Below are 26411 nucleotides of genomic sequence, written 5' to 3'. Positions count from 1 at the left end.
CTATTCGTAACTATGGTCCAAGAAATTTGACCATTTTTACTTCAGTATTTTTTTTGATATCGAATTTTAGCCGACCGACCTCGAATTTTTTTAGGATGTCAACATTTACTAACTTTGAAAGGAGCAATCACACCGAAAAAAAAACTATTTTGGCCACAAACTTACATAACAGTTCTTTAAATGATATTTTAAGCAAACTTTCTAATAAATAAACTCTTTTCAATGATTCAAAAAAGCTTGAAATCTCAACTTGGTCGACCTATAAGAGTTTGACAAAAAAAAGCGTTTCGATAGTGGAAACTGCATTGAATAAAAAACTTTCTACATAACTCGGAAAAATTCTATGTTGATTGCCCGAATATCGTTTTCTTGGTCGACTCATGTTGCTACTGAGCAGTAAACACTTCTCAGATGGAATATCAAACACGCTGATCTGCTTCAATGAAACTCAATCATAAAAAAAATTATAATATACAGCTTCAAAAACCAGTTGCAATTCATTTTTTTTTTTCATTTTCTTTCACCAAAAACTTTAAATATTTTGAAAATGCTATGCCAGAGAAGCGCTGAATGAAACTTCCAAAACTAATTTTTCTTCTAGTTTTTTAACCATGTTTTTAAGCTAATTGTTACATATAACGAACGTTGCCCGATCGCTTTACTCGCTCCAAAGTAGATGAAAAATCAAAAAACTCAAACCGGTTTTCTCAACACTGAGAAAGTTTGTTTAAAACTTTTGAAAGTCTATCGAATCACGATTGAAAAGGCTTCAAAATGAGATATCACTCAACTCAAACTGACGATTCATTGTGGTACCTGATTTCGCGTAAAAAGTAAAAAGTAAAAAACCTAAAACACCCGAATATTAAATTCCTGTTTTGAATGAACGAAACCACAAGCGTTTGTTGCTTGCGTTATCAAAAAATTATTTTCTATTCGTAATTATGGTCCAAGAAATTTGATCATTTTTACTTCAGTATTTTTTTTGATATCGAATTTTAGCCGACCGACCTCGAATTTTTTTAGGATGTCAACATTTACTAACTTTGAAAGGAACATTCACACCGAAAAAAAAAACTATTTTGGCCACAAACTTACATAACAGTTCTTTAAAAGATATTTTAAGCAAATGTTATTCAAAAAATAAAATCTCTTCAATGATTCGAGAAAGCTTGAAATCTCAACTTGGTCGACCTATAAGAGTTTGACAAAAATAAGCGTTTCGATAGTGGAAACTGCATTGAATAAAAAATTTTCTACATAAGTCGGAAAAATTCAACGTTGATTGCCCGAATATCGTTTCCTTGGTCAACTCATGTTGCTACTGAGCAGTAAACACTTCTCAGATGGAAAATCAAACACGCTGATCTGCTTCAATGAAACACAGTCATAAAAAAAGTTATAATATACAGCTTCAAAAACCAGTTGCAATTCATTTTTTTTTTTTCATTTTCTTTCACCAAAAACTTTAAATATTTTGAAATTGCTATGCCAGAGAAGCGCTGAATGAAGCTTCCAAAACTAATTTTCCTTCTAGTTTTACCATGTTTTCAAGCTAATTTTTACATATAATGAACGTTGCCCGATCGCTTTACTCGCTCCAAAGTAGATGAAATCAAAAAATTCAAACCGGTTTTCTCAGCACTGAGAAAGTTTGTTTGAAACTTTTGAAAGTCTATCGAATCACGATTGAAAAGGCTTCAATATGAGATATCACTCAACTCAAACTAATGATTCATTGTGGCACCTGATTTCGCGTGAAAAGCAAAAAGTAAAAAAAAATAAAACACCCGAACATTAAATTCCTGTTTTGAATGAACGAAACCACAAGCGTTTGTTGCTTGCGTTATCAAAAAATTCTTTTCTATTCGTAACTATGGTCCAAGAAATTTGACCATTTTTACTTCAGTATTTTTTTTGATATCGAATTTAAGCCCACCGACCTCGAATTTTTTTAGGATGTCAACATTTACTAACTTTGAAAGGAACATTCACACCGAAAAAAAAAACTATTTTGGCCACAAACTTACATAACAGTTCTTTAAAAGATATTTTAAGCAAATGTTATTCAAAAAGTAAATTCTCTTCAATGATTCGAGAAAGCTTGAAATCTCAACTTGGTCGACCTATAAGAGTTTGACAAAAATAACGTTTCGATAGTGGAAACTGCATTGAATAAAAATTTTTCTACATAAGTCGGAAAAATTCTATGTTGATTGCCCGAATATCGTTTCCTTGGTCAACTCATGTTGCTACTGAGCAGTAAACACTTCTCAGATGGAAAATCAAACACGCTGATCTGCTTCAATGAAACACAGTCATAAAAAAAGTTATAATATGCAGCTTCAAAAACCAGTTGCAATTCATTTTTTTTTTCATTTTCTTTCACCAAAAACTTTAAATACTTTGAAATTGCTATGCCAGAGAAGCGCTGAATGAAGCTTCCAAAACTTATTTTCCTTCTAGTTTTACCATGTTTTCAAGCTAATTTTTACATATAATGAACGTTGCCCGATCGCTTTACTCGCTCCAAAGTAGATGAAATCAAAAAATTCAAACCGGTTTTCTCAGCACTGAGAAAGTTTGTTTGAAACTTTTGAAAGTCTATCGAATCACGATTGAAAAGGCTTCAATATGAGATATCACTCAACTCAAACTGATGATTCATTGTGGCACCTGATTTCGCGTGAAAAGCAAAAAGTAAAAAAAAACTAAAACCCGAATATTAAGTTCCTCCCCGTTTTGAATGAACGAAACCAGAAGCGTTTGTTGCTTGTGTTATCAAAAAAATCTTTTCTATTCATAATTATGGTCCAGAAATTTTGACCATTTCTACTTCAGTAATTTTTTTGACATCGAATTTTGGCCGCCTGACCTCGAATTTTTTTAAGACGTCAAGATTTACTAACTTTGAAAGGAGCAATCACACCGAAAAAAAAACTATTTTGGCCACAAACTTACATAACAGTTCTTTAAATGATATTTTAAGCAAACTTTCTAATAAATAAACTCTTTTCAATGATTCAAAAAAGCTTGAAATCTCAACTTGGTCGACCTATAAGAGTTTGACAAAAAAAAGCGTTTCGATAGTGGAAACTGCATTGAATAAAAAACTTTCTACATAACTCGGAAAAATTCTATGTTGATTGCCCGAATATCGTTTTCTTGGTCGACTCATGTTGCTACTGAGCAGTAAACACTTCTCAGATGGAAAATCAAACACGCTGATCTGCTTCAATGAAACTCAATCATAAAAAAAATTATAATATACAGCTTCAAAAACCAGTTGCAATTCATTTTTTTTTTTCATTTTCTTTCACCAAAAACTTTAAATATTTTGAAAATGCTATGCCAGAGAAGCGCTAAATGAAGCTTCCAAAACTAATTTTCCTTCTAGTTTAACCATGTTTTCAAGCTACTTTTTACATATAAGGAACGTTGCCCGATCGCTTTACTCGCTCCAAAGTCGATGAAAAATCAAAAATTTCAAACCGGCTCTCTAAACACTGAGAAAGTTTGTTTGAAACTTTTGAAAGTCTATCGAATAACGATTGAAAAGGCTTCAAAATGAGATATCACTCAACTCAAACTGATGATTCATTGTGGTACCTGATTTCGCGTGAAAAGCAAAAAGTAAAAAAAACTAAAACACCCGAATATTAAATTCCTCCGTTTTAAATGAACGAAACCACAAGCGTTTGTTGCTTGTGTTATCAAAAAATTCTTTTCTATTCATAACTATGGTCCAAAAAATTTGACAATTTTTACTTCAGTATTTTTTTGATATCAAATTTTGGCCGACCGACCTCGAATTTTTTTAGGACGTCAACATTTACTAACTTTGAAAGGAACAATCAAACCGAAAAAAAAAATTATTTTAGCCACAAACTTATATAACAGTTCTTTAAAGGATTTTTTAAGCAATTGTTCTTCAAAATAAGTTCTCTTCAATGATTCGAGAAAGCTTGAAATATCAACTTAGTCGACCTATAAGAGTTTGACAAAAATCACACACTTTTTTCTCGAAACCTTGAAGCAAAATTACAACAGGGACAAAATAAAAATGTGCAAGCATTGTAGTGTTCCGACCACATTGATTAAACAAGGATGGCCGGTTCCTTTGCAAGAATCACATATAGTTCCAACCATATCTCATGGCCGAAACAACAAGGATAGCTGATTGTTGCGCAAATAGCACAGAGAATTTAGACTATGAAAAAATAAAAATTTAAAATATAAGCTTCATTTTTGTTTCGAAGTTTTTTTCAGATGAAGATCAACAGAAGTAGGCAAGCAGCTGCAAATTCAGAAGAAAAGTTAAGTAGAAAATTTAGTTTAAAAAACACCTTTCAGTTCCTTTCAGGTCTTCCTTTCAGGTCTCTGTAGAGAATTTAGTTTAAAAAACACCTTTCAGTTCCTTTCAGGTCTCTGTATAATCAAGTGAGAAAAACCGAAAATTTCCTATCAGTTTTTCACCAAACGAGCATTATTGGATGGTTTTTTCCCGCCTCTTTTAAGGGGAGGGGAAACTGTGGCTGGTTGGAACAAAAAGTTTACAAAGCCATTTGCAAAAACCAATCATAAACGCAGAGGCAAGCAAAAGTTCGCACCACTTGCGATACAACACAAATGTAGCTGGTAAAATAGCCGAAAGAAAATGAGACGAAAGCAGCTAAATCGAAATGAACAACTAGATCTACCAAAATTTTCGAATGTTCATCTCAACTTGCCTTGAGTAAAAATGATTTTGTTGAAAACATGCCATCTAAGACCAAAGAATGCTTAAATCGGCATCCTACTTAAAGCTTCGAAGCAGCAAGAAAGCCGACAATGAGTGGAGTACAATAAAATTTCTGTCGACGAACAGCAAACTTTGCGCGCCCAATCAAGCCATTTACTTTGATAAGGAACGAAACTCTGATAAGGAACGCCAAAAAATGTGCCAATAAATTCAACCAGCAGTTCAGCCCACACCCCTCGTCAATTACTAAAGAGCGTCGCCACACGCTAAGAACTTTGAAGAGTTTAAAAAATCTATTTAGGGTGTTCAACAGCCTCACTGTTGCCATGGCAATAAAAGATTCGAATAAAAGTAAGGCGCTTGGCCCACATCATATTTCGCCCATTCACTTGCATCACCTGGGCCCAATCGCCATACAATATCTAACAGAGCTAGATAATATTTGAACACAAACAGCTACCAAACGAAATGGGTGGAAAGTAGGAAGGAGTATTCCGTTGCAAAAACCAGGTCAACCGGACGATGATTCCAAAAGTTTCCGACCGATCGCACTACTTTCCCCAATTGCTAAGGTGAGCGAAAGCCTGCTGCTAAATGACTTTTTCAATTTCACCCCAACAGAACACCAACATGGCTTCAGTGCTGAACATTCATTTATAACAGCTCTGAACATCATAACTAACAACATCAAGCTAGGTCTCAACAAACACAAACTAGGTGATCGTACCCTTTTAGTCGCCTTGGACCTCACTTTGAAACGGTTGACTCTAACGTACTACTCAATGATGTTTTGAAAGCGGATGTGCTCAGCAGCACCAAACGCTGGATAAATTCATACTTACAGGTTCGGTTCACCTATGTTGAGTATCGGAATAAGAAGTCAAAACTCGAAAAATTACACAAGCGTGACCACAAGGAAGACTATTATCACTAATGCTCTTTAAAATTTACATGAGAAAGCTCCCCCTGCCGCCAGACCGGGTTTCAACTGTTACTTACGTTGATGACATAACTCTGATTACTTCAAATTCGAAGGTAGATGAAGTTAAGGGCCAAATCAAACCGTACCTAGAAGAGCTGCACGGCTGGCTCACCAATAGAAAATTACAACTCTCCGCCGACAAGTCATCATCAACCATCTTTACAATTTGGAGTTAGGAACTATCCTCTGACACCAAGCTTGAAAATAACAGAGTCCCTATTCCGCTCAAGTCAAAACCCAAACTGTTGGGAGTGGTCTTTGACGGCCTACTTAGTTTCAAGGAACATGTCAAAAGCACCACTTGAAAATTACAACAGCGTAATAAAGCCATAAAAAGTTGTCCGGCAATGACTGGTGTTGTTCCAAAGAAACACTGACAGTGACATACAAGGCCATCGGGCGCAGTGTGCATAACTATGGAGCACCAATCTGGCTTCCATCAATGAGTAAAACAAACTGGAACCTCCAAATTCAACTAAACATTGTCCTGAGAACAAAAACTGGTTGTAAGAAGTTTGATGATCTCAACGGGGAAACAAAAGTCTTGCCTGTAGCGACTCACACAGATATGCAGGCAAAACAATTTCTAGTCGGATGCCACCAGAATGATCGTTCCGACTATCAGACAACCCAACATCCAGATGAGCGACTCATCAAAAACCACAATCCGCACCACTTACGGTGTTGAAATCCAACAACATCTGGATGAGGGCTTAATAAGTAGTAAAAAGTATCGGTAAGCTCTGAAGGTTATCCATTACAAAGAGGTTAAAAACTACCTCAAACCTATTGGAACGCCTACCGCCTCAAATATCTGACAGTGAATCTGAATTACTGCGGACAGCGCGCATACGGCTGACTCGACTCCACTCCGGGTACAGTCCGCTCACTAACTCATACCTAAGCCATGTAAAAAAAGAGGTACACAATTCCTGTCCAGACTGTAATGAGGCGCCCAACGACGTCCATCATTTAGTCAAGGCTTCATCCCCTCGAAAATACTGAGTTCCTCAAATGTCATATCACGATGGAGTGGGAGAGCTGAACTCCCTTAAGAATGAAATCTCAGTCAAATAACGACGAAGACGCTGACTTCTAAACAGCACACATCGACAACGACGAAGAGCACACTTCGAATTATGGATCAGAAATATCGAAAAAACGAGACCAGTACTTAAACGGTATTCAGGTAACCACTCATGTGGCATACCCCAACTATTCTGCCGGGGGACAAGGGCACTGGTGAGGTACTAGCGGAAACCTAATCAACCTTCATCTCCTACGAAGATGAAGTACTGATAGCGATGGCAACCAAGATACATAACAAAACGAAGCTACCCTACAAAATCCCGCAGACGATGGCGTTGGGCGTAGCTATTACAACAACATTAATAATACTTGGTCAGACAAATTGAGCCAGAAAGAATGATTTCATGAAAAACTAAGCAAAAAAGATGCATATCCCCTCAAAACACAAAAAAGCATCGAAAATTTCCCGACGCAAAATAAGGCCACAAAGCCAAGAAAACATAAACTAAAACTGAAACTTAACCAAATCGTTGTCGTTAAGATTATAACCAACAACTAAAAAAGCAAATTTCGAATAGAGCATGCATTTAAAATGCAAACCTAAAGTGCTGATTTAAATTATTCGAACAAAGCGAAGAAAACTAGTAATTAAAAACGCATTTTTTTTCGAAATGGGCTGATTTCAGAGAGAGATTTACAACACAAAACTTGTTTTAATTTTGAGCAGAATCAGCAGTATACAAATTATTTCGAAAAAATTTGGGCACAAACAGATATTTTGTCTTTCTTTGGTCAATCAAAAATTACGCCAGAACTACCAGATCAATTGCTGACAAAACTACATCAAAATGAGCCTCATACTTAGTCCAACACCGATTAACAAGGGCGTAATCTTCGAAGAAAAAAATTGTAAAAAACGTACAATAAAAAACTCAATTTTGCATTGGAACAAATTTTAAAAGTTATTGCGAAAACCTTTCTTTATAAAAGAGGGCTATATAAGAGGGTCACTTTGATATCGTTTTGTCAGCAATTGATCCAGTAGTTCTAGTATAATTTAAGATTGATTAAAAACAGCTAAAAATGATCCGTTTTGGGTAAAAGTATGGGCCCGAAATTTGCAAAATAAAACGCACTATATTCGGCTGAAATTCTTAGCACATTTTGTCTTAATCAATTTTCGTCCAGCAACCATCCAATTTGAGAAAAACGCGTTTTAAATTTCAAGTTATTCGTTTTGTCCGGATAAGTTAAATCAACACAGTATTCAAAATGTTTGTTGGCTGACGAAGATAACGCGATTCCCGATTTGATAACGCGTGCTGATGCGCCATAGAAAATAAGACAAGGCCCATCACTTTGCAAAAAAAATTAGACTTCGTTGAATTGCTTGTAGATTATACTGGCTAAAAAGCTAAAAACTATGTTCACACTCTAAAAATGCTGAAACGAGCAAAATTAACTTATTCGTGCATAAACTTCAATTAATAATTTATTTATTTTCATGTATATAGCATAAAAAACACTTTTACTTTTCTTCTTTTACAGCTGCCGCAAAGTTTTCCAGCTTATTGTAAATGCTTCTCACTTTCTTTAGCTGTTCTGCCAATTCAACTTGCTTCCCAGTGATCAACTTTCGCTTCTCTTCACTGTTAGTTGACAGATTATCCAACATATTTTTAATATACTCATCCAGTCGTTTCGTCTCAGAGTTCAGAATGTGCTGTCTAAGCGACTGTACTGTAGTTTCTAGCGTTTTCTGCAGACGCCAAAATAGCACTATATCATCACATGATAATCCTGGCTCCTTGAAACCGCGTTGGTAGTGGTAGAAAAACGTCTTGCAATCTTTGCAGCGGGCTATAGACTGCTCAACTACATGCATCTTGTACCTGGTATTCCACACTTCCTGGATGAAAGTATTGTCAACTGCCATCTTTTTATCACGCAGGGAAATATTCTTTCTAATGGCTGTCAGCTCATCGCTGTTCAATGCATAATCATGCATAGGTTCTGTCTTCAGAATCACGTCAATTTCAGAGTTGATGAGACGCCTCCTTTGCTCATCTGGTTCGACATACTTCCAGCTGGTCCATCGCTCCACTATTCCTGGACCTAACGAGCTTTTAAACTCTTCGCTTAATTTCTTTTGCTCTGAGAGCAACACTTTTTCCATAAAGGCAGCTGCATTCTTCCACGCTTGGTTGTCAGGAACTGATTTGTCTTGCAAGGAAGCTGCTTGAATATGTCTCAAACTATCCGGCGCTCTTGAGTCCCAAGAAACTCCTCCTTTCAGTTCCTCTTTGACCAGATTTCTCAGAGGCTCAAACAGCCTGTTATTCGATTTCTTTGACCACAAACTGAACAGCTCATTTAGCAGAACATCTTGAGCAACTTCGACCGATTTTAATGGGAGTGATCTCTCGGCCCAACGATGCAGCTGAATGTCAACGAGTGTTGAGAAATCCTCATCAGGGTTTTTGAGCACTGGGAAATAAACTTTTTCAAACACTTCTTTTCCAAGATTGTCAAACAAGCTTTTGTACAATTTTTCATCCCAGTGCTTTGCGTTCACGTTCCCCAATTCCAATATTTCATCCAAGATATCATACTTGGCTTTCTCAAAAAGACCATCACGGTCTAGTTCTCGACTGCCTGCAAACTTATTTTTCCACTGTGACTCCAAATTGAATAACTTCGCTTTGAAACTGTCGGCTTCCTGTTCTATCGACGCTTTGACCATCTGCCAAAAGCACTCAGAAACTGCAACAGTCAAATTATGCGTAGTGAGTTGAGATCTTTTGATTCCCGATTTCAGAAGTTGAGACTTAGAAAAGAAATCCTCTTCGTATGATTTTATACTGCTTATTTCGTCATCGGTTTTGCGCCCAGTTCCCGTAACAACAGCAAAATACCCTCTAGCTTTCATGGGAAACCTTTTTCCTTCGAGAATACTTCTGATTCTGGACACGTCAGCTGCATTTTGTTCGGCTACGTCCACTTTCGTCATTACGAACACGGTTCGACCTCCAGTTGGATCCACCGACGAAACCAAATCAGTGACTAAACTACGCTCAGCGTCCACTGAGCCATCTTGCACGCAAAGTATAATTGCATTACGATTGCCCATATACTTTTTAGACAATCTCTCGATTTCACGCTTTGTGTTTTCAGCCATTCCCGTCGTCTCGATATTGATAATTCCCGGCAAGTCTACCAAAACCATCCGCTGCAGGCCTGGACCTTTGACGTTCAGTGAAATGATTTCACTCGCAATAGTCTTGTTCGAATTCTTCGAAATTGACTTCATTCTCAATTCGATTTCCTGTCTCAGACTTTTGAGCTGCGCTTTGTCTGTCAAGTTAAACTCGCGGTTGCTGTCTCTGAACTGAGCTATGTGATAGGGACCTTCACTAAGTGTCACCATAACCGGGCACCTTTAGACAGGGTGGGCAAGAAATTAGAATAAAAAGGACATATTCAGAAACCCGTAAAAATTTACAACAAGACACTGCCAAAGTCAACTCCAATTCAAAAACACAGATAAAACACTTTTTACAGGGGACTGAAAGAATGTAGAGAAATAAATCTGACAGAGCTTTTTTCAGATCTCCCTTAAACGATAAGTCATTGAAAAAGAGCATAATTTTCACACGGCAACATATTCTATGCAAGGACAAGTCCTCTAGTAGCTCGTGAGCTGTCCACCAGACAGAGGACTCATGCAACCCATTTAAAAATACAAAATACATACCAATGGCAACAAATTAAAGCCCAGCGGGGGGTGGGGGTTTAAAAAGGACACAAAATAGTAAACCGCAGGGGGTAGACAAGGGCCATTTGGCCACCCTGTCGCACCTGGTCATCATTTCTCCAGATCCTCTGGGGAAGATTCTGGCCTGGACAACCATTTCGAGGACACTGGTTTTCCCAGCCGACTGATCCCCCACAACCACCACTCTTGGCAGATGGTCCTGCACGTCGAAAGAAGAGTCAAACTCCATCAATTCTTCCAGGATCTCAGAGTACATGTCCACTAAGTTCGTCGTCAAACTTCGCCCCCCTCCAGACTTCTTCACACCTGCATTGTGATGCACATTTTCAATGTTTATTTGAGTATATTTGATATTTGAATACTTGACTCTCAATTAAACATTAAAAATGTTAGAGCCGACCACACATCATTTCTTGAAATTTTATTTGACCGCGTATTTGTACCAGTCGCAAAGTTCACAAATGGAGCCTTATTTGACTCAAATCAACATCAGCAGGGAGCAATAAGAAAATAAATTTTTGCGGAAAAAGTACATTTTACTTTTTTTGTAGAGGCCAAAAAGTAAAAAAAAATTAAGTGCAGAAATTTTGACTTTTTAACTAACAAATCAACAATTTTGCTCACTTTTCATCAGTAATTTCTAACCTTCACGTAGTTTTTGCTTCAATATACTGAAAACAGTTTCAACTTGACGTGATTTTATCAACACATGATCGAATTTGGCTGATTTTTTTCTTCACAAACTCCAATTTATGGTTCTTCTAAAAACTTTTAGCTCTGCTTAGGGCAAGTTAAATGTTTTTGCTTAACTTTTTACTGAATTAGAAAAATAAAAAAAAGTATTTACTTTTTTCCGCTCCCTGCTAATCAAATGCTTACTTTTGTTAAATTTTTAAAGACAATTTTAACCTCCGCGCCTTCCACTTTCCGACTCCAGAATGATTTTTCTCAATTCTTTATTTTCCTTTTCCAGGCGTTCGATTTCCTTCTGCTGTTTCAGCTGCTCTTTGAAAGTCTCATCTTTATCGGACTTGAAAAACCCTTCTTTTTTACCCGCATTGGCCACTTCAGTTCCAAAAAAGGACGACACTCCTCCTACTTTGTGGTTCACGTTTGATGAACTGTTGGACTTCAGCATGTCAGTCGAAATACTCAACTCTGCGAGTTGTGATTTCATCTTCGCAAATCCACTCGCAGAAACATCTCCTACCATTTTTGTATAGTTAGTCAAAGCAGTTAAGGGCAGATTGAACTTATTTGATGTTTCATCAATCCAATTCGAAACTTTTTTCGCATACACAATACCCGTGCCCGTGGTTCCAATTACCAAAATACGAAATGGAGTCAGTCTGAAAAGAGACCGTCTGGGTGGTGGCATACTGCTCGAATATCTGTGCTTTGTTAGAATAAATTGTCTGCGTGGTCGGTGGCCTAATCTCAGTCTCTTCAGAAGATGAAATGGTCTCATAACACAATCTGAAAAAAATGAAATTGATTAACAGCTAAAAGTTCGGATGTTTTCTTGACACAATAGAACAGCAAAAAACTAACATAAGAAATACATAACATATTTGAAAAGATAATGGTTGCCGAATGAAGAGAATTTGATATTTCGACCCTTATATTTATAACAAGCGTCGCCAGTTGCTGTAAGGAGTAGCAGATAACGTTCCGACTACAAGTAATGTTAAAAAATAGATAGATGAGCTCTTGTTATGCAAGTAATTCAAAAAAATGAACACTTCGAGTTCATACAATTTCACGAGACACATTGAATGCCGAACAAAATCAATTTTTGGTATATTTATGTTGGGAACCTTATTTTTCAGTTGCCGTCCAACTGTAGAATTTATCAGCAATATTTTTGTCAGTTGAGGAATCATAACTCGGTATGACTATAACGGAGGAATTCCTTTAGGTTTGTGACCTTTGCCACGAATATCAATTAAACTTTATAAATGCCTGCCTTGAGCCCCGATACTATATTTAAGTTTATCCCAATAGTAAGTCTTCCTTGCTAGTTTAACAACTTTTTCAGAAAGATCTCGTAAAACTTTAAAAAAACACTCCAAAATCATTCTGAATAAATTTCTTTATCAGCCTTTTTTTAGTTCAGCGGTTTTCAGCATAAACTGTGAACCACGTGTGTTTCTCTGGTGAGTAGTTTCCGACGTTTTTGAGTGGCGCAAATATTTACAGAATCTCTTCATAAGAAATTTTGAAAAATTGCATAGCCTCATCTATGTCATTCATTTCATAGAAAGTCAGTTTGACTGTTTCAAATTTTTGGACTTTCACTTCTAGAATTCAATCACTTGTAGATGTGCCGAGGAAAATAACTTCATAATCAGATACCTGGCACGTGATCAATCATTCAATGTGCACTGGATAAAGATCTGATAATTTTCAGTATTAAGAACCACAGACGACAAAATTATCCAAATAAGTTGAACTGCCGGATGTTACACGAGATAGTTCACAGCTGGAAATGGAAAACCAGACTGAATAGACGAAAACGTATAAATTTTTAAATATTTTTTTTGCATTAAATCGATATTAAAAACGCAACAAAAAATGGAAGGACGATTGAGACATTTGCTTTTTTTTTCTCCAAAAAATGAAATTCATTTAATTCTACTGGGTTACAATTTATGCACAATGAGCATGTGGGATCATTTTTTGCTTTATCAACCAGTAGGCTTTCATCAAAAGGCGTATCACGTTAACTGAGCAATTATTTCCCTTGAATCATGACACCACCACTGAAAGTATTACGGTTTTCAGCACTAAACTGATGATAGCAGCTAACTAAGTAAGTTTCACCTGGATCATTTTCGGTGAGCCAGGTTTCAGTAAGGCATAAACGTTACGTGAAGGGTGACTCAAGGCTTAGAATGAGTGCTTCTAATTGATCAAAATGAAATTCCATAGATCTTATGTTTGCTTGCATAACGTACATTTTGCATTATGGGTTGACAAAAAAAAAGAAAAATATTGTGTGCAATAAGAAAGAAAGAATTAGAGCACAACCACATAACAACATAACCTTTCTTCCCATTTGTTGTGAAGCCGATTAATAATTCTATTCTCTCATTTAAAATTTTCTTGTTTCGCGCATCAACTCAAATTTTGTTTGAGGGAAAGAAATATTGAGGAATCTGAAAGTCTAACAATTAAATTATGTCGTAGATTGTCAGGCAGATCCCAAATTTTAAAGATCTAAAACTATTGCCGCACACTTCTGATGTATAACAGTCTTCATTTTAGATCTATAGATAGCGTACATAATAGTAGCACCCTTATGCGAAAAAAAAATCCATTAGATTTCTTCTTTTATATTCGCACATTTTGACTGCTGGCACTGTTATTTTCAGATAAAAGTCTGCTGTGGTAGAATTAACATTCTTTTAATTACAAAATGAAAAAATAGTCTTGATAGCACAAACATAGCTAGTAGACAGTTGGAAAAGTGTAAATGAACGCAAGAAAACCGGAAACAAAAAAGTCTAGTTTTTATCAATTTCTAAACTTGAATTTGAAAGAACAAAAGACGTCTTTAAGTTCTATTAATTTAATAAAAAATACGATTGACCCTTTTTTGATAAAATAACCCAACCGGAGATAACTGGGCCACTAGATAAGTTTTTTTATTCCACGGAGAAATCTAAAAATTTAACTCCATTTTTGAAACTTGAAGTCATTCACATTATTTAGCGTCATTCACACTGAATTTGAGTTGAATTTCAACAGTCAAACCAAAATTTGAACATGCACAATTTGTAAAACTTTTCTAATTTACTACTAAAAACACGACCTTTCTAAATGTCTTCACTACCTTCAATGGCACTTCAAAAACATCCGTAAATATTTTTACTTTCTGGCTTTAATATATCAAAAAGTTTTTACAAGAAGCTAGAGGATCCAATTGCCCCTATTCGCTGAGTCTCATTAAACTGTTGTAATTTTATGTAAAAAAACTAATTGGAGAAATACTTTTATTTGTCTTTTGCTTGTGAGTTTACTCCAACGTTCTACAGTGCTGATTTAAATTATCCGGTTGAAACGCACAAGACTTGAAAATTAACACGAATTTTTCTCAAAATGGGTTGAATTTAGACAAAACTAGATAAAGACACAAGTTGCTTATAACTTCGGCAGAATTGATCAAGTGCTATTTGCTTTGCGAAATTCGGAAACAACAATTTACCCCAAGATGGGACGTTTTAACTTTTTTAGTCAATCAATCGATGAAACTCCCAAGTTAATTGATGAGAAAACTATATCAAAAGCAGCCGCTTTTCAAGCATAACAAAGTTCAAAAAAACTAAAATCTCCACAAAAACGAGCAAAACAATCGAAATTTGTTTTTCAGCAAAAAGTGGGTTATATATATAGTTAAATTGACATTTTGATTATCAAGCAAAAATTTCATCTTTTCTACAAGTTTTTGAAGACTTAACCCATCTGGAATGTTGTTTGACTGTTTGAAAGGCTTGTTTTTATTTAACTTTTTTGATAATTTAACTAAATTGCTAAAGCAAAATTTTAGACACAGGCAAAGCAGAGCTTTGCGCCACTGGCGATAAAACACAAACATAAAACATAAGAAGTCGAAAACACCGAAAAAAATCTGCTGGGTGAACCAAAATGTTCGTGCGGCTCGATAAGAATTAATCAGTGGCCCAGCTAAAGATAGTATTTTGAAATTTTGCAATCTGTTACACTGATGCGGTATGAAATGGGAAATTTCAAAACATGGACTTTGACCAAATCCTTACTGGTTTCTCTATTAAATAATTGAGATCAAACACTTCGGAGAAATTGAATCTTCCTAAAGACATTACATTTTTCTTACAAAAATTAAGGAGTCGCTGCTTCTGTAGAAAACATAATCGCAACTGGTTCTTTCGATTGAACCTTTTATCTATCTCAGATTTGAGAGGGCAGTTACTAAGAAAAATCAAAAAGTTTCTGCAAAACGAATTATTGGTAGTGGATCCTTGAGCAGAGAAGATTCCCAAAACCGGGTTTATCGATTGAAAACTTGATCTAAGGGGCAGTGTAGTTTTCAAGAATAGTAAAAAAAAAAATCCAAAAAAACTGTCGATAAATCAAAAATTTGACTTTTCCGAGAATCAAATTTTTTTCGGTAGAAACTTTTGGTATAGCCGCTCAAGCAGAAACGAAAGTTCATACATCCTGTAAATTGGACTGGACGCAAAAACTCAAGATTTGGGAGGGTAGTTTTCGAGAAGTCAAAAAGAATTAAAAAACGGTCATAAAGTGAAACATCCTACAATTCTGAGGGCCAGAATTTTCCTGAAAACATTTGGAAGAGGCCATTTAGGCAGAGGAGCTTCCTACAACTTCAACTAATCTTTGAACCCAAAACTCAGATTTGTTAGAGTTGTTTTTTGAAAGACGAAAAATCTTTAAAAATATGGGTCAAATATTCATCCAACAGACATTTCGAAGCCTGTAGACAGAGTGGTAAAGCAAAAACAGACAAGACGAGCAAGCAGGCACACAGAACATTAGGCGTTTTTCACATTGATACCTCTTTTTTGAACATAGAAAGAAGTTTTCTACCAAATTACAAAGTTTGCAAAAAAAATGAAACAATTTCGAAAGCCTCTCAAATAAGTGAAAAAAAATAAAATATATAAAAAACCCAATGCCACAAATTGCCTAACAATTGATTTTTTTGTCTGGGAATTTTTTGAATCTTCAAAACTACAAAACAGAAGATGACTAAAACAATTCAAAACAAATCAAAACTGTTTAATCGAAAAAAAAAAACACTTTAAAAACAAATTTTTCAAAATCAGATTGGTAAAAAGATAAATTCACTAAATTTCAATTACAGTAAAAATATAATTAAAACCGAAACCAAATCCATGCATTACAAAAAACGGAAAATGAACGGACAAAAACTAGGCCGAAAACCACGAATCCAAAAAATAAACATTTTTTCAAAATATTTTTTTGAAAAATTAAATAATGCCCGAAACGTACTCCACATATTGACTACCTATGTGAAGTAGTTTTATTTGAATTTCCAGAAATTGAGCATGTCTTGAAACTTACCATTCCTTCAAAATCAGATTGGTAAAGAGTTGTTAAATTACAAAGTTTGCAAAAAAAATGAAACAATTTCGAAAGCCTCTCAAATAAGTGAAAAAAAATAAAATATATAAAAAACCCAATGCCACAAATTGCCTAACAATTGATTTTTTTGTCTGGGAATTTTTTGAATCTTCAAAACTACAAAACAGAAGATGACTAAAACAATTCAAAACAAATCAAAACTGTTTAATCGAAAAAAAAAACACTTTAAAAACAAATTTTTCAAAATCAGATTGGTAAAAAGATAAATTCACTAAATTTCAATTACAGTAAAAATATAATTAAAACCGAAACCAAATCCATGCATTACAAAAAACGGAAAATGAACGGACAAAAACTAGGCCGAAAACCACGAATCCAAAAAATAAACATTTTTTCAAAATATTTTTTTGAAAAATTAAATAATGCCCGAAACGTACTCCACATATTGACTACCTATGTGAAGTAGTTTTATTTGAATTTCCAGAAATTGAGCATGCCTTGAAACTTACCATTCCTTCAAAACTGACCATTCTTTGAACAAATTCATTTTCGGGAAAAATGAAGGGTAATTAATTTCCAAAAATCAAAAACACCAAAAAAATTTCATGGTAAATTCTGAGCAACTTTCGTTCTCTTGCATTTTTGTCTAATTTCAACGCAATTTGAAAAAAAAAACGAAATTGAAGTTGCAAAATTTGTTCGTTTTGTCAGGACAATTTACATCAGCAGTAAAATTGAATCCAAAATAGTCATGAAAAAATAGCCAGGATAAAAAAACGCATTCTGAAACACCACCCTATAGTTCAAACAAGCTTTTCTACTGATTAAATACCTGAACTTTTTTGCCGCCTTACCGCTAAAATTTTTGAAATATTGGTCAAAAACGCTCTTCAATTTTTTGGCATTCTACGGTAGATTTCATGAAGAGAGTACGACTAGCGAGTAAAATGGATACTTCTATGACCTCGAGAGCGGTAACTGAGATCTATTTCAACTGACAACAAATTTCGAAATCAATTTCTAAAATTATGTGGATATGAAATTTAAGCATTGCGTGAGTATCAGAGCACTGAAAAAATCAAAACACAAAGAATCAAATAGAGAATGCAGGATATGAGGGCCATGAAGGCGAACACGCAGAGGAAGGAACTCTTGTCTGTCTTGTGTCTCCAGAATTTCATGCCCACTGCAGCCCCACAGATCCCGAAAAGAGCAGTGGCTGAATGCAGAACCTAGAGAGCAGTTCATCTACAATTGTAGTAATAGATACACAGAGGCGAAGCGTAGCTTCGCACCACTTGCGATGCAAAAATTAATGACCATGATTACAAGCAAATCAAAAGAAAAATGAAAAATTGACAAAAAAACCTTCGAAAAAATCGTTTTTTGTTTTGTTAAATTGCCAAAAAGGACAAAAATCTTGAAAAAAATTACCTGCACCAGGGGCGGATTTTCAAAAAATTTTCGAAAATTTTGACGACCTTTTTTTAGGTCGACCAAATTGATTTTCCGAGCTCTCCTAAAGCACTAAAAAGACGCTGTTTTGGCCAAATTTTCTACGCCGCAGGCAAATTTTTGAAAAAACCGTTTTTGGGCACTTTTTGGAAAATTTTGACCAAAAAACCACGTTTTTTTGGCACGCGTTCCCCCTCAAAGTTAGTATATATTGGCTCCATATATTTTAGAAAAACTTTAGGGTCGATCGGCAAAAAATGGATTTCTTAAAAAGCACCAAAGGGAGGACCCTTTGGGTCGGCAGGGGGTCGAATCCCTGAGGGGGGGGGGGCGTCCGCCCCTCTACGTAAATCCGCCCCTGACCTGCACCATTAAAAAGTTTTAAAAAAGCTTTTAAAATGCTAAAATAAATCGAGTCTTACTTCGGGACCCAAGCCGACAATAATTAGCAGCCAAAAATATTCAAAAATTTCAGTTTCCACAATAAAAAACAGGTCCCGACTGGAATCGAACTTCTGGGATTTCTCGCTACCACTGCACCAAATGCACAGAATACTTTTTGAATTTAAAGAAAACGGCTTCCAAAAAATTGTAATGAACAGCATGAAAAAAAAATCAAAAATAGCAAAAATTATGGGCAAAACTTCTTACGCTGAACTGTTTTTTAATTTGAGTAAAAAATGCCCAAATTTTAGGTAGATTTGGAGTTGCGGCAACTAAGCCGACAAAAAAGCAGACAAACAGAAGTCCGACAAATCGGTGGTGCAGTTCTTCGTGCGAAACAAGTTTTATTTTCAATCTAAGCCTCGTTTTTGTCAGAGCGTCATATTTTTGAGTTCAGAGGTCGCAAACTTGAAAAAACTTAAAAAGCCTTTGAAATTCAGTGGGCGATATTTTAGAAAATAATAATGATATGTTTTATACCTTCTCTGGTGTGCGCCACTGCTCTCTCTCTGACTTCTTCTTGTCATGACCATATATGGCAAAAGTTATAATGGAGTGGACCAGGACAAAAGACAACAGGAATCCGAGTTTGGGCAGAAAGTCATCGAAGAAAAAACATGCTATCATAAGGAACACTAGCAAAATGGTCTGGTACGCCAAAATTCCAGCGTAATATCTCGAGTTAGGGCCAGACATTCTACTTTATTCTTGCTCTACTGAATTTGTCAAAACCAAGCCTGTTATTGCATGCTATTTCACTGACGGAGGCAAAACGTTCATGACAAGTTGAATAAACACATGATGCTCTTTTGCAAACCACGATGGTTAACAAAATATTGACATCCATGATGCGAATAAAAACTACCATTCTTCAAACCAAAGCCTCAGAATTCCACCGAGATAAATAGAAAGCATAGGAGTCTAGTTATTTACTAAGAGCAGCAAATGTTCATAACGTTGCCATATATTTGCAACTTACCGAGAATGAAAATTCCCGAACGGTGGCGTAGGCAGGATTGTTTTCGTGGGGGAAAAGGGGTTTGAAAAATTTAGATTTTGGGGCAGCCATTTCAAATAAATTTTAGCTCTTCTGAAACCTCAAACTGACCAATTGACAATTTTTTTTGTAAAAAAAAATAGAATAATTGATTTAAAAAAAAATTAAAAATAACTCTCATCATTGGGCACTTCGGCCGTCGCGATCAGCCGAAGAACTACAGTTTCACTTTTCACATGATCCGCATTTATTGCAATGTGCTGAAGCTGTAAGCTCAATGTCTTGAACCATTTCCAGACCATTTGATTTTGAATCATATTTAATTAACGATCAAATTTATGGCCACTAACTTCCTGAAACACCATGTTTCAGACATTCAAATTAATGTGGAAACAATTTAAATAATTTTGTCTGTTTGGAGTCAAATCAAAACATAATCCATACTATAATTTTACCCTAAGACTTCAAACTACTACCTCAAATATTCGTTTGCTCCTAACATAATATGGAATCAAAACACGTGTTGACGCTTTACATTGTATAAAAATCTCTATACATAAATAAAACAGGTAGTTGTAGAATTTAATAAACTTTCGCATATATTTGTTTCTTCCAATAATTGACAAGACGTCTAAACCAGACGAGAACACAATGTCACAACCGCAAGCGACAAGTGCTCGTCAATTTCTGTATTCCTCGCATCGAGCTGCACTCATATATTTTGACCGATACTGTCTGAGAGAGACGCAATTTTATGATATATATTTTATAATAAAATGTAAATATAGCCAACAGTCAGCTGTTTTTTATTCGCTGCTAATCGTCAAAACCATCTTTGAGTATTTAGTAGATTGGAAAACGACTCTTTGAAAACACTGAAAGAGCGATACTTGGAATTCAAATAACCGAATTAGAAACAACTGAAAAGGCGCTCTTAAAGAGTTTCAGAGTAATAGCCTTTCCAATTTATTTGTTTGATTTAGCCGGTAGGCATTAGCTCACACCTCACGCGGAGACAGTATGCTTTCATAAGTACCATATACCACAGGTTTCACTATCCCAAGACAAACCAATAGCACAATTTTCAAACCTACACAGCCATTCAAACCCGTCCCTCCATTTTCTCCACGCGGCCAACAAAGCACTCCAATAAAGTGGTGATTTGTGATATTCCTATGAATAATGGATAATAACTGCAGTGGTGGACCACGTAGCAGCAAGAGGTAACAAGCAGAAACAGGAGACCAAGAAAAGTTGAACTGGATTAATTGTTCGGCTCCATACTGAATACTGAACCCTGGTATAAATTACAATTTCAGTTGATTGGAAAATTTTCACCAAAAATTCTACTTTTAAAGCAAAAATTTTCCTGAAAAACTTGCTAAAATTGCTAGATAAAAGGCTACAATACATTAAACAATATTAGTCTGGAATTGGTATATTTTAACGAGTTCACAAACCTGGTTAGTTTCATTTCAAGAAGCTGGTTATATCGCAGATCTTTAAGTTGTTTTAGTGAGCTACAACTGTCTTAACACCCTGCAAACAAATGCACAGCGATCACAAGCGGAGTTCCAGTCCAAAGTAACAAGTAACTTTGAACCTCGCTGCCTTTTTTAATACAAGAAACACATCGGAATTAGTTTAAAAATTTTGATTCAACTCACAAACGTGATTCACATTGAGCCCATTTGTATAAATCCAGATTCCTGCAATCAAGACAGTCAATTGAGGCAAGTAATTTTTCATCTCTTATCTCTCGTCAATGAGAAACCAAAAAAAAAAACAATTCTAACAGCTGCGGTTTACATTCCGGACGGTTTAAATTTTTGTTGCGCGGTTACCTAACCTAGGTTTCCCCGCAAGAACAGATGTCTTACAGCCAGCTCGCGGTGATCGAGTGTAGTAACATAATGAACTTTCATCAGTCGTGATTGTGAATCGGAAACATATTTTGAAAAATTCCGATTTTTTTTCAGAACAATTAGCCAAAAGGTTAGGGGATGAGAAAATTGAATCGCATACTTTTGTTTCAATTTTTTATCGTTAAGGCCAGAAATGCCCAAAACTTGAAGCTAAATTTCAACTCTCGCTGCTTACAAATGGTCGAACATTCACAGGGCAAATTTATCAAATTATTACAATTTTTTCAGAAAAAAAATTTCTTTTCAGTTTTCGAATTTTATTTGCAGTGATTACTGTGGTAGGCACAGCCTGTGCTACTTGCACAGCTCACAGCTATCATCTACTTTTGTTGTTGCGAATTGTCCGAAGAACAACCAACTAGGTTTAGCGGCCATCCTCATTTTATGAATCATGAAAAGAAATTGATTGAGTTTGGTATCAAATTGAATTTTTCACAAATCCCTTTGAGCTATCAAAACAACTTAAAACATTTCAAAGTTAAAGTGATAACATAAAGCGGGCCGGAAAGTATGGATCGTTTCAAGGAAATGATTAAACAATGAACAATTTCAAGTGGTTTTTATAGCTTGAAGCAATTCTGTTAAGTTTAATTTTCTCTGCGGGCAATTTATACGATAAAATTTCAAGAAGTTCCATCGTTTGAACCGCTAGCCTGAAAAACATGAGACTTCGCTGAAAGGTTCAAGCTAGGAAAATCAACTTGAAAAGTTTCGAAATTTCATCCTTGATTTTACTGTGAGCTAAAAAGAGGATGTCGTTGTAAGGATTTGCTCGGTGAAAGAAACGAATTTGACTCTGAAAATCAAACAGCAATCAACTTTGACCCCCTCCTCAGGTATTCGAACCTCTCAGACCCTAAAAAGCTCTTCATTTGGAAGTTTTTTACGACGTCCATTTTCGGCTTATTGAACCTCAAGTTTCTCTGAAGACGCCAACATGTGATAATTTTAATGGGAAGAGCGCACCGAATACAAGCTGATTTTTAATTTAAAAATTTTTTTCCAGAAATTGCCCTATATTCTATATGGTCAATCTAAAAAAAATCGATCAAGCTTTCCAAAAAAAAACATTTAATCTACTCCCTCATCCTCCAACCTCCCCTTCTCCTTCTCCTTCTCCTCCTCCTTCCCCTTCCCCTCCTCCTTCCCCTTTCCCATCTCCCCCTCCTCAAAAACAGCAAAGCTCGCCCCTACATGGAAAAAAATAACTAGATATCGGTCTATTTTTTCTTTCATTCATTACAAAAAAATCTCTCATCTTTCAAGTAGCGTTTCAAGTTTGAAAAAACGAACTTGGCCCCATTTCTTAAAATGCATTTCAAGGGACCCAAAAATCCTTAATACAACAAAATAGGCAACCATAAGTGATTTCGTAAAAATGATTGACTAACGAATTGAATAAACATACGGTAATCCTAGATGAGCTTAAAATAAAAACACCGACAAACAATGAAAAAATCAATAAACGAACTGCTGCTTAGCTATTTTATTGATTACGGGTTTGTACTTCATTTCAATGCTAGGCGTAATTTGCTTTAAGCCATGAAAGAGGCATATTGAAAGCAGTAAACTTTTAGACCAAATAGCGCCCACTATTTATTATTTTTTTTATTATTTAAGCTTTTTTCAATTGATACCAATGCATTATGTTGACATTGTTCGTTTTTAAGAACCAAATTTGCGTTTGAAAACATCCGGTTCAAACAGAAGTGCAAACTTGCATAGCACCCAATTTACTTAATTGGAATGCATGACATCCGGAAGATTAATAGGTAAGCTGAAGTAATTTGAAACCTAACTTCATGTACCTAAAACAGTCAATGATAACTTCAGGCTCCAATAACACCAAGTACGGTAGAGAATTGAAAAGTGTAGAACAATTACCAGGTATTTACATAGGTTCAAACAACTACCGGTGCAAGGTTTAAAAGTGTACCCAATTTATTAACTTCAATGCCTAAAGTTTGTTTGCCTCTAGGTTAAGTTTTGCTCCACTCAAGTTTGTCGGATAATTTTTTTTGGTTATTTCGCTCAAACAATTTTTTAAAACATTTATCCGAAAGCTGACGTTTTCCAGAGGCCTGATTGAACTCCTCATTGTTGGTTGAGAGTTCGCTTGGTTGGATTCACCGAGTAGCAAAATGTTGTCTTTAATAGCTCAATTTTTAAATTAATGGCAAAGCAATCACGGTCAAATAGGTTTACAGTATTTACCACGTACTTTTAGTCCACAAAGCATACAATATCCTAAGCTATGACTAATTCAAAGTTCAAACTAGTTAGATGACCAGTTCAAAGACAAGACTAAAATAAGATGAAACTGATGGTTCACTAGTTAAGACTAACAGCGCATCCACTAGAGCTGTCTCATTCTTAGCCTACCATGCGCGGTTGACGGCAACGTCAATACACGTCAGGAAGTGCCTAAAAACTGAACTGGAGAGAAATCGATAAAAGTGCAAACAAAGAAACAAACAAGCAAATGATGGACAACTTAGTCCAACTCTTTTGCCGGAAAAGAAGGAAATTTGAGATGAATCAGATCTTCAGTTGGTATGGCTGTCAACGCAAGACTCCTGGTCTTTTGCGCAAACAAAACAACTGAAAAGAGCTTAGACAATTTCCAAACAAGCGTATTTTTCTCATTTCATCTTTTTCAACTATTTTAACCTTATCAAATCAAGTGCCCTTCTTTCAAACGTCACTTCGCATTAGCTGCTATAAAAATCTTAACATATGTTCAAAAAATAATAACAATATTCGGCGTCAACATCTACCGCGCTTGTTAAAGAGGCGCATTTCAAATAACACATACTCACAGATTGAAATTTTTGAATTCCAAGAACAATACAAAATCCAAGTCTAAATTTGTTTTTTTTCCTTGTAGAGACTGAAGCTTGACCAAACTAGTGCATATACAATGACACTGAAGTTCAGGAATGATTCTGACTACGTTAATTGCTTTTATCACAAATGCTTAATTTTTGTACACATATCTTCAAAGAGACATATGAAAACCAAACCATTGCTGAGATTGGTGAAACTAACTACACTTTTTTCGGATAAGTGTTGTGAGCCAGTACGATTGGTTCTTGCCATTGTAACAAAAATTTCTCGAAACTTAATTATTTATTTAATCGAAAAAATATATTTATCGGTGCATACTAAAAACAGTCCCATGCAAAAAATTGAAATACAAAACATTCCATGCATCATGAAACAAATAACAGCCCGAATCAAAAAAAAATCGGTCTAAGGTAGCCGGTTCAAGGTCCAAATTTTGCATACCACAAATCCTACCCTCTGTTGGCAAGCTCGCAACAAGTTTGAGCGACTGCGGTGGTCACTATTTTGAACAAAGGACAACTCTCGGCCTAATGGCTTTTCAAAACGATTATCACTTGGGATTCTTTCCTACTGTTTTGCATCTAACAGGTTTTTTTTCGTTCATTTTTATACTTTTTTGAACTATTTTTGTATCGGATTGTTTTGTACAGACAGGATATTCATCAGAAAAAACTTAATTTAAAATGATCGGCAACTATGCGTTGAGTGTGATTTGGTCAATAAAAACATGCGTGAATGAAAAATATATTTTTTACACAGGCGAAGTTGCACTTCGCATACACAAGCAAAAATATGACCGATGACGCAACTGGGAAAAGCTGAATGAGTAACTTTGAGTCTACAAAACTTCCTAGGTGACGCACGCCAATTATGAGTCTACATAATTGCTAAGTGACAATTATGACGCAAGCCAATTATGCGCATTAGCAAAACCAGTCAATTTAAAAAAAAAATAAACCAACTAACGTGCCTTAATTTATAGAGCGGACACATTTTAACTAGTATACGAAAAAGTTCATTAAAAACCCTCGACCCTGCCCAGGTTCGAACCCTCTAATTTTTTTCCAGGTCTCCTTCCCTACCTTTACGCTATAGATCCATGATACGTTGAAGCTAAAGTGCTATTTGTAAAATAATAGTTTGCGTTAATATCCTTAGCATTGGCTGTACTTAATAGCTGGTTATTGATCAAAATGAACACTTTCAAAATGAACACATTTTGTCACAGAAAATATTCGCGTCGCAACAATAATTGCGACTTAGGTTGGGAAAAAAGAGGTCATACTATAACTCAAGCTTTACTTGTGTAAAAAATGATAACACATATGCTGAAAATGACCTAAAATGTAAAAGCTTGAAATTTTTTTACACTCGGAAAACCACACATGATACAAAAACTGGCAAAATCAAAATAAATAGAATTATTTGAAACACAATAACCTACAATCGAATTAACATTTTTTCTGAAAAGAGTACACAGCGTATCTTCGAAGTGGGCAAAAAAAATTTGATAACTATGACCCGCGCAAAAAAAATCCAAAACTCATTTTTTTTATTTATTTCCAAAAGAAGTAAGTTTGAAGAAAATGTTTCAACAAAAACCAGCGCTGTAGTAAGGGGTGAATCTAGGATCTTCTCGATTTTTGCGCAGCATGCATAAATGCGCAGCAGGTCAAAAGAGCCGGTTTTGGGCACTTTTGGAAAATTTTGTAAAAATTGCGTTTTTTTGGCGCGCGCTCCCCGCCACCGGAGGCGCCTTTAGAAAAACTTTAGGGTCGGTCGGCAAAAAATGGATTTTTTAAGAAGTACCAAATGGGGGACGGGACGTTTCGCCTTTGGGTCGGCAGGGAGTCAAATCCTTGAGGGGGGTTTGGATCCGCCCCTGCCTAAAGTCACTTGGACACATAAGCAACGGTTATAGATCCAGCTAATTACTTACGAAACAGAATAGAACGGAAAACGCAAAGCTTGTAAATTAAGCTTCGAGGAACATTCTGGCGCTCGTAAAATCTCAAATTATGCTTTGAACTACTACTGTTCCCCGCTACAGACGCATTTCCTGGGGCAGTCGACATGTTGCAGGAAGAAAGCAATATTCGATTTGAGCT

General features: G+C 35.7%; 2 protein-coding genes across 3 annotated transcripts in view; both read right to left on the bottom strand.

The window, feature by feature from the left end:
• LOC134843623 (patatin-like phospholipase domain-containing protein 4) overlaps positions 1-26411 on the bottom strand; it is a 206128-nt gene that overhangs the window by 79543 nt on the left and 100174 nt on the right. The gene's annotated exons all lie outside the window — the stretch shown is intronic.
• LOC134844483 (dynamin-like 120 kDa protein, mitochondrial) lies at positions 8197-11999 on the bottom strand. The gene is made up of 3 exons (XM_063861187.1): positions 11437-11999; positions 10611-10833; positions 8197-10189 (listed from the first exon to the last, which is right to left on the bottom strand). Exons 1-3 carry the CDS (start codon positions 11993-11995, stop codon positions 8281-8283), a joined length of 2691 nt encoding a protein of 896 aa, XP_063717257.1. The 5' UTR covers positions 11996-11999; the 3' UTR covers positions 8197-8280.

Source organism: Symsagittifera roscoffensis, chromosome 4, assembly GCF_963678635.1.
Source record: "Symsagittifera roscoffensis chromosome 4, txSymRosc1.1, whole genome shotgun sequence".
In the NCBI taxonomy this organism is placed as follows: Eukaryota; Metazoa; Xenacoelomorpha; order Acoela; family Convolutidae; genus Symsagittifera; species Symsagittifera roscoffensis.
This window is presented reverse-complemented; position numbering and strand designations above follow the sequence as displayed.

Coding starts and splice junctions, on each gene's coding strand:
- LOC134844483 (XM_063861187.1), bottom strand. CDS start 11,995: ATGAGACCATTTCATCTTCTGAAGAGACTGAGATTAGGCCACCGACCA. Junction 10,834..11,436: donor GGAAAGTGGAAGGCGCGGAG/GTTAAAATTGTC, acceptor ATCACAATGCAG/GTGTGAAGAAGTCTGGAGGG. Junction 10,190..10,610: donor TCTGGAGAAATGATGACCAG/GTGCGACAGGGT, acceptor CCCTGTCTAAAG/GTGCCCGGTTATGGTGACAC.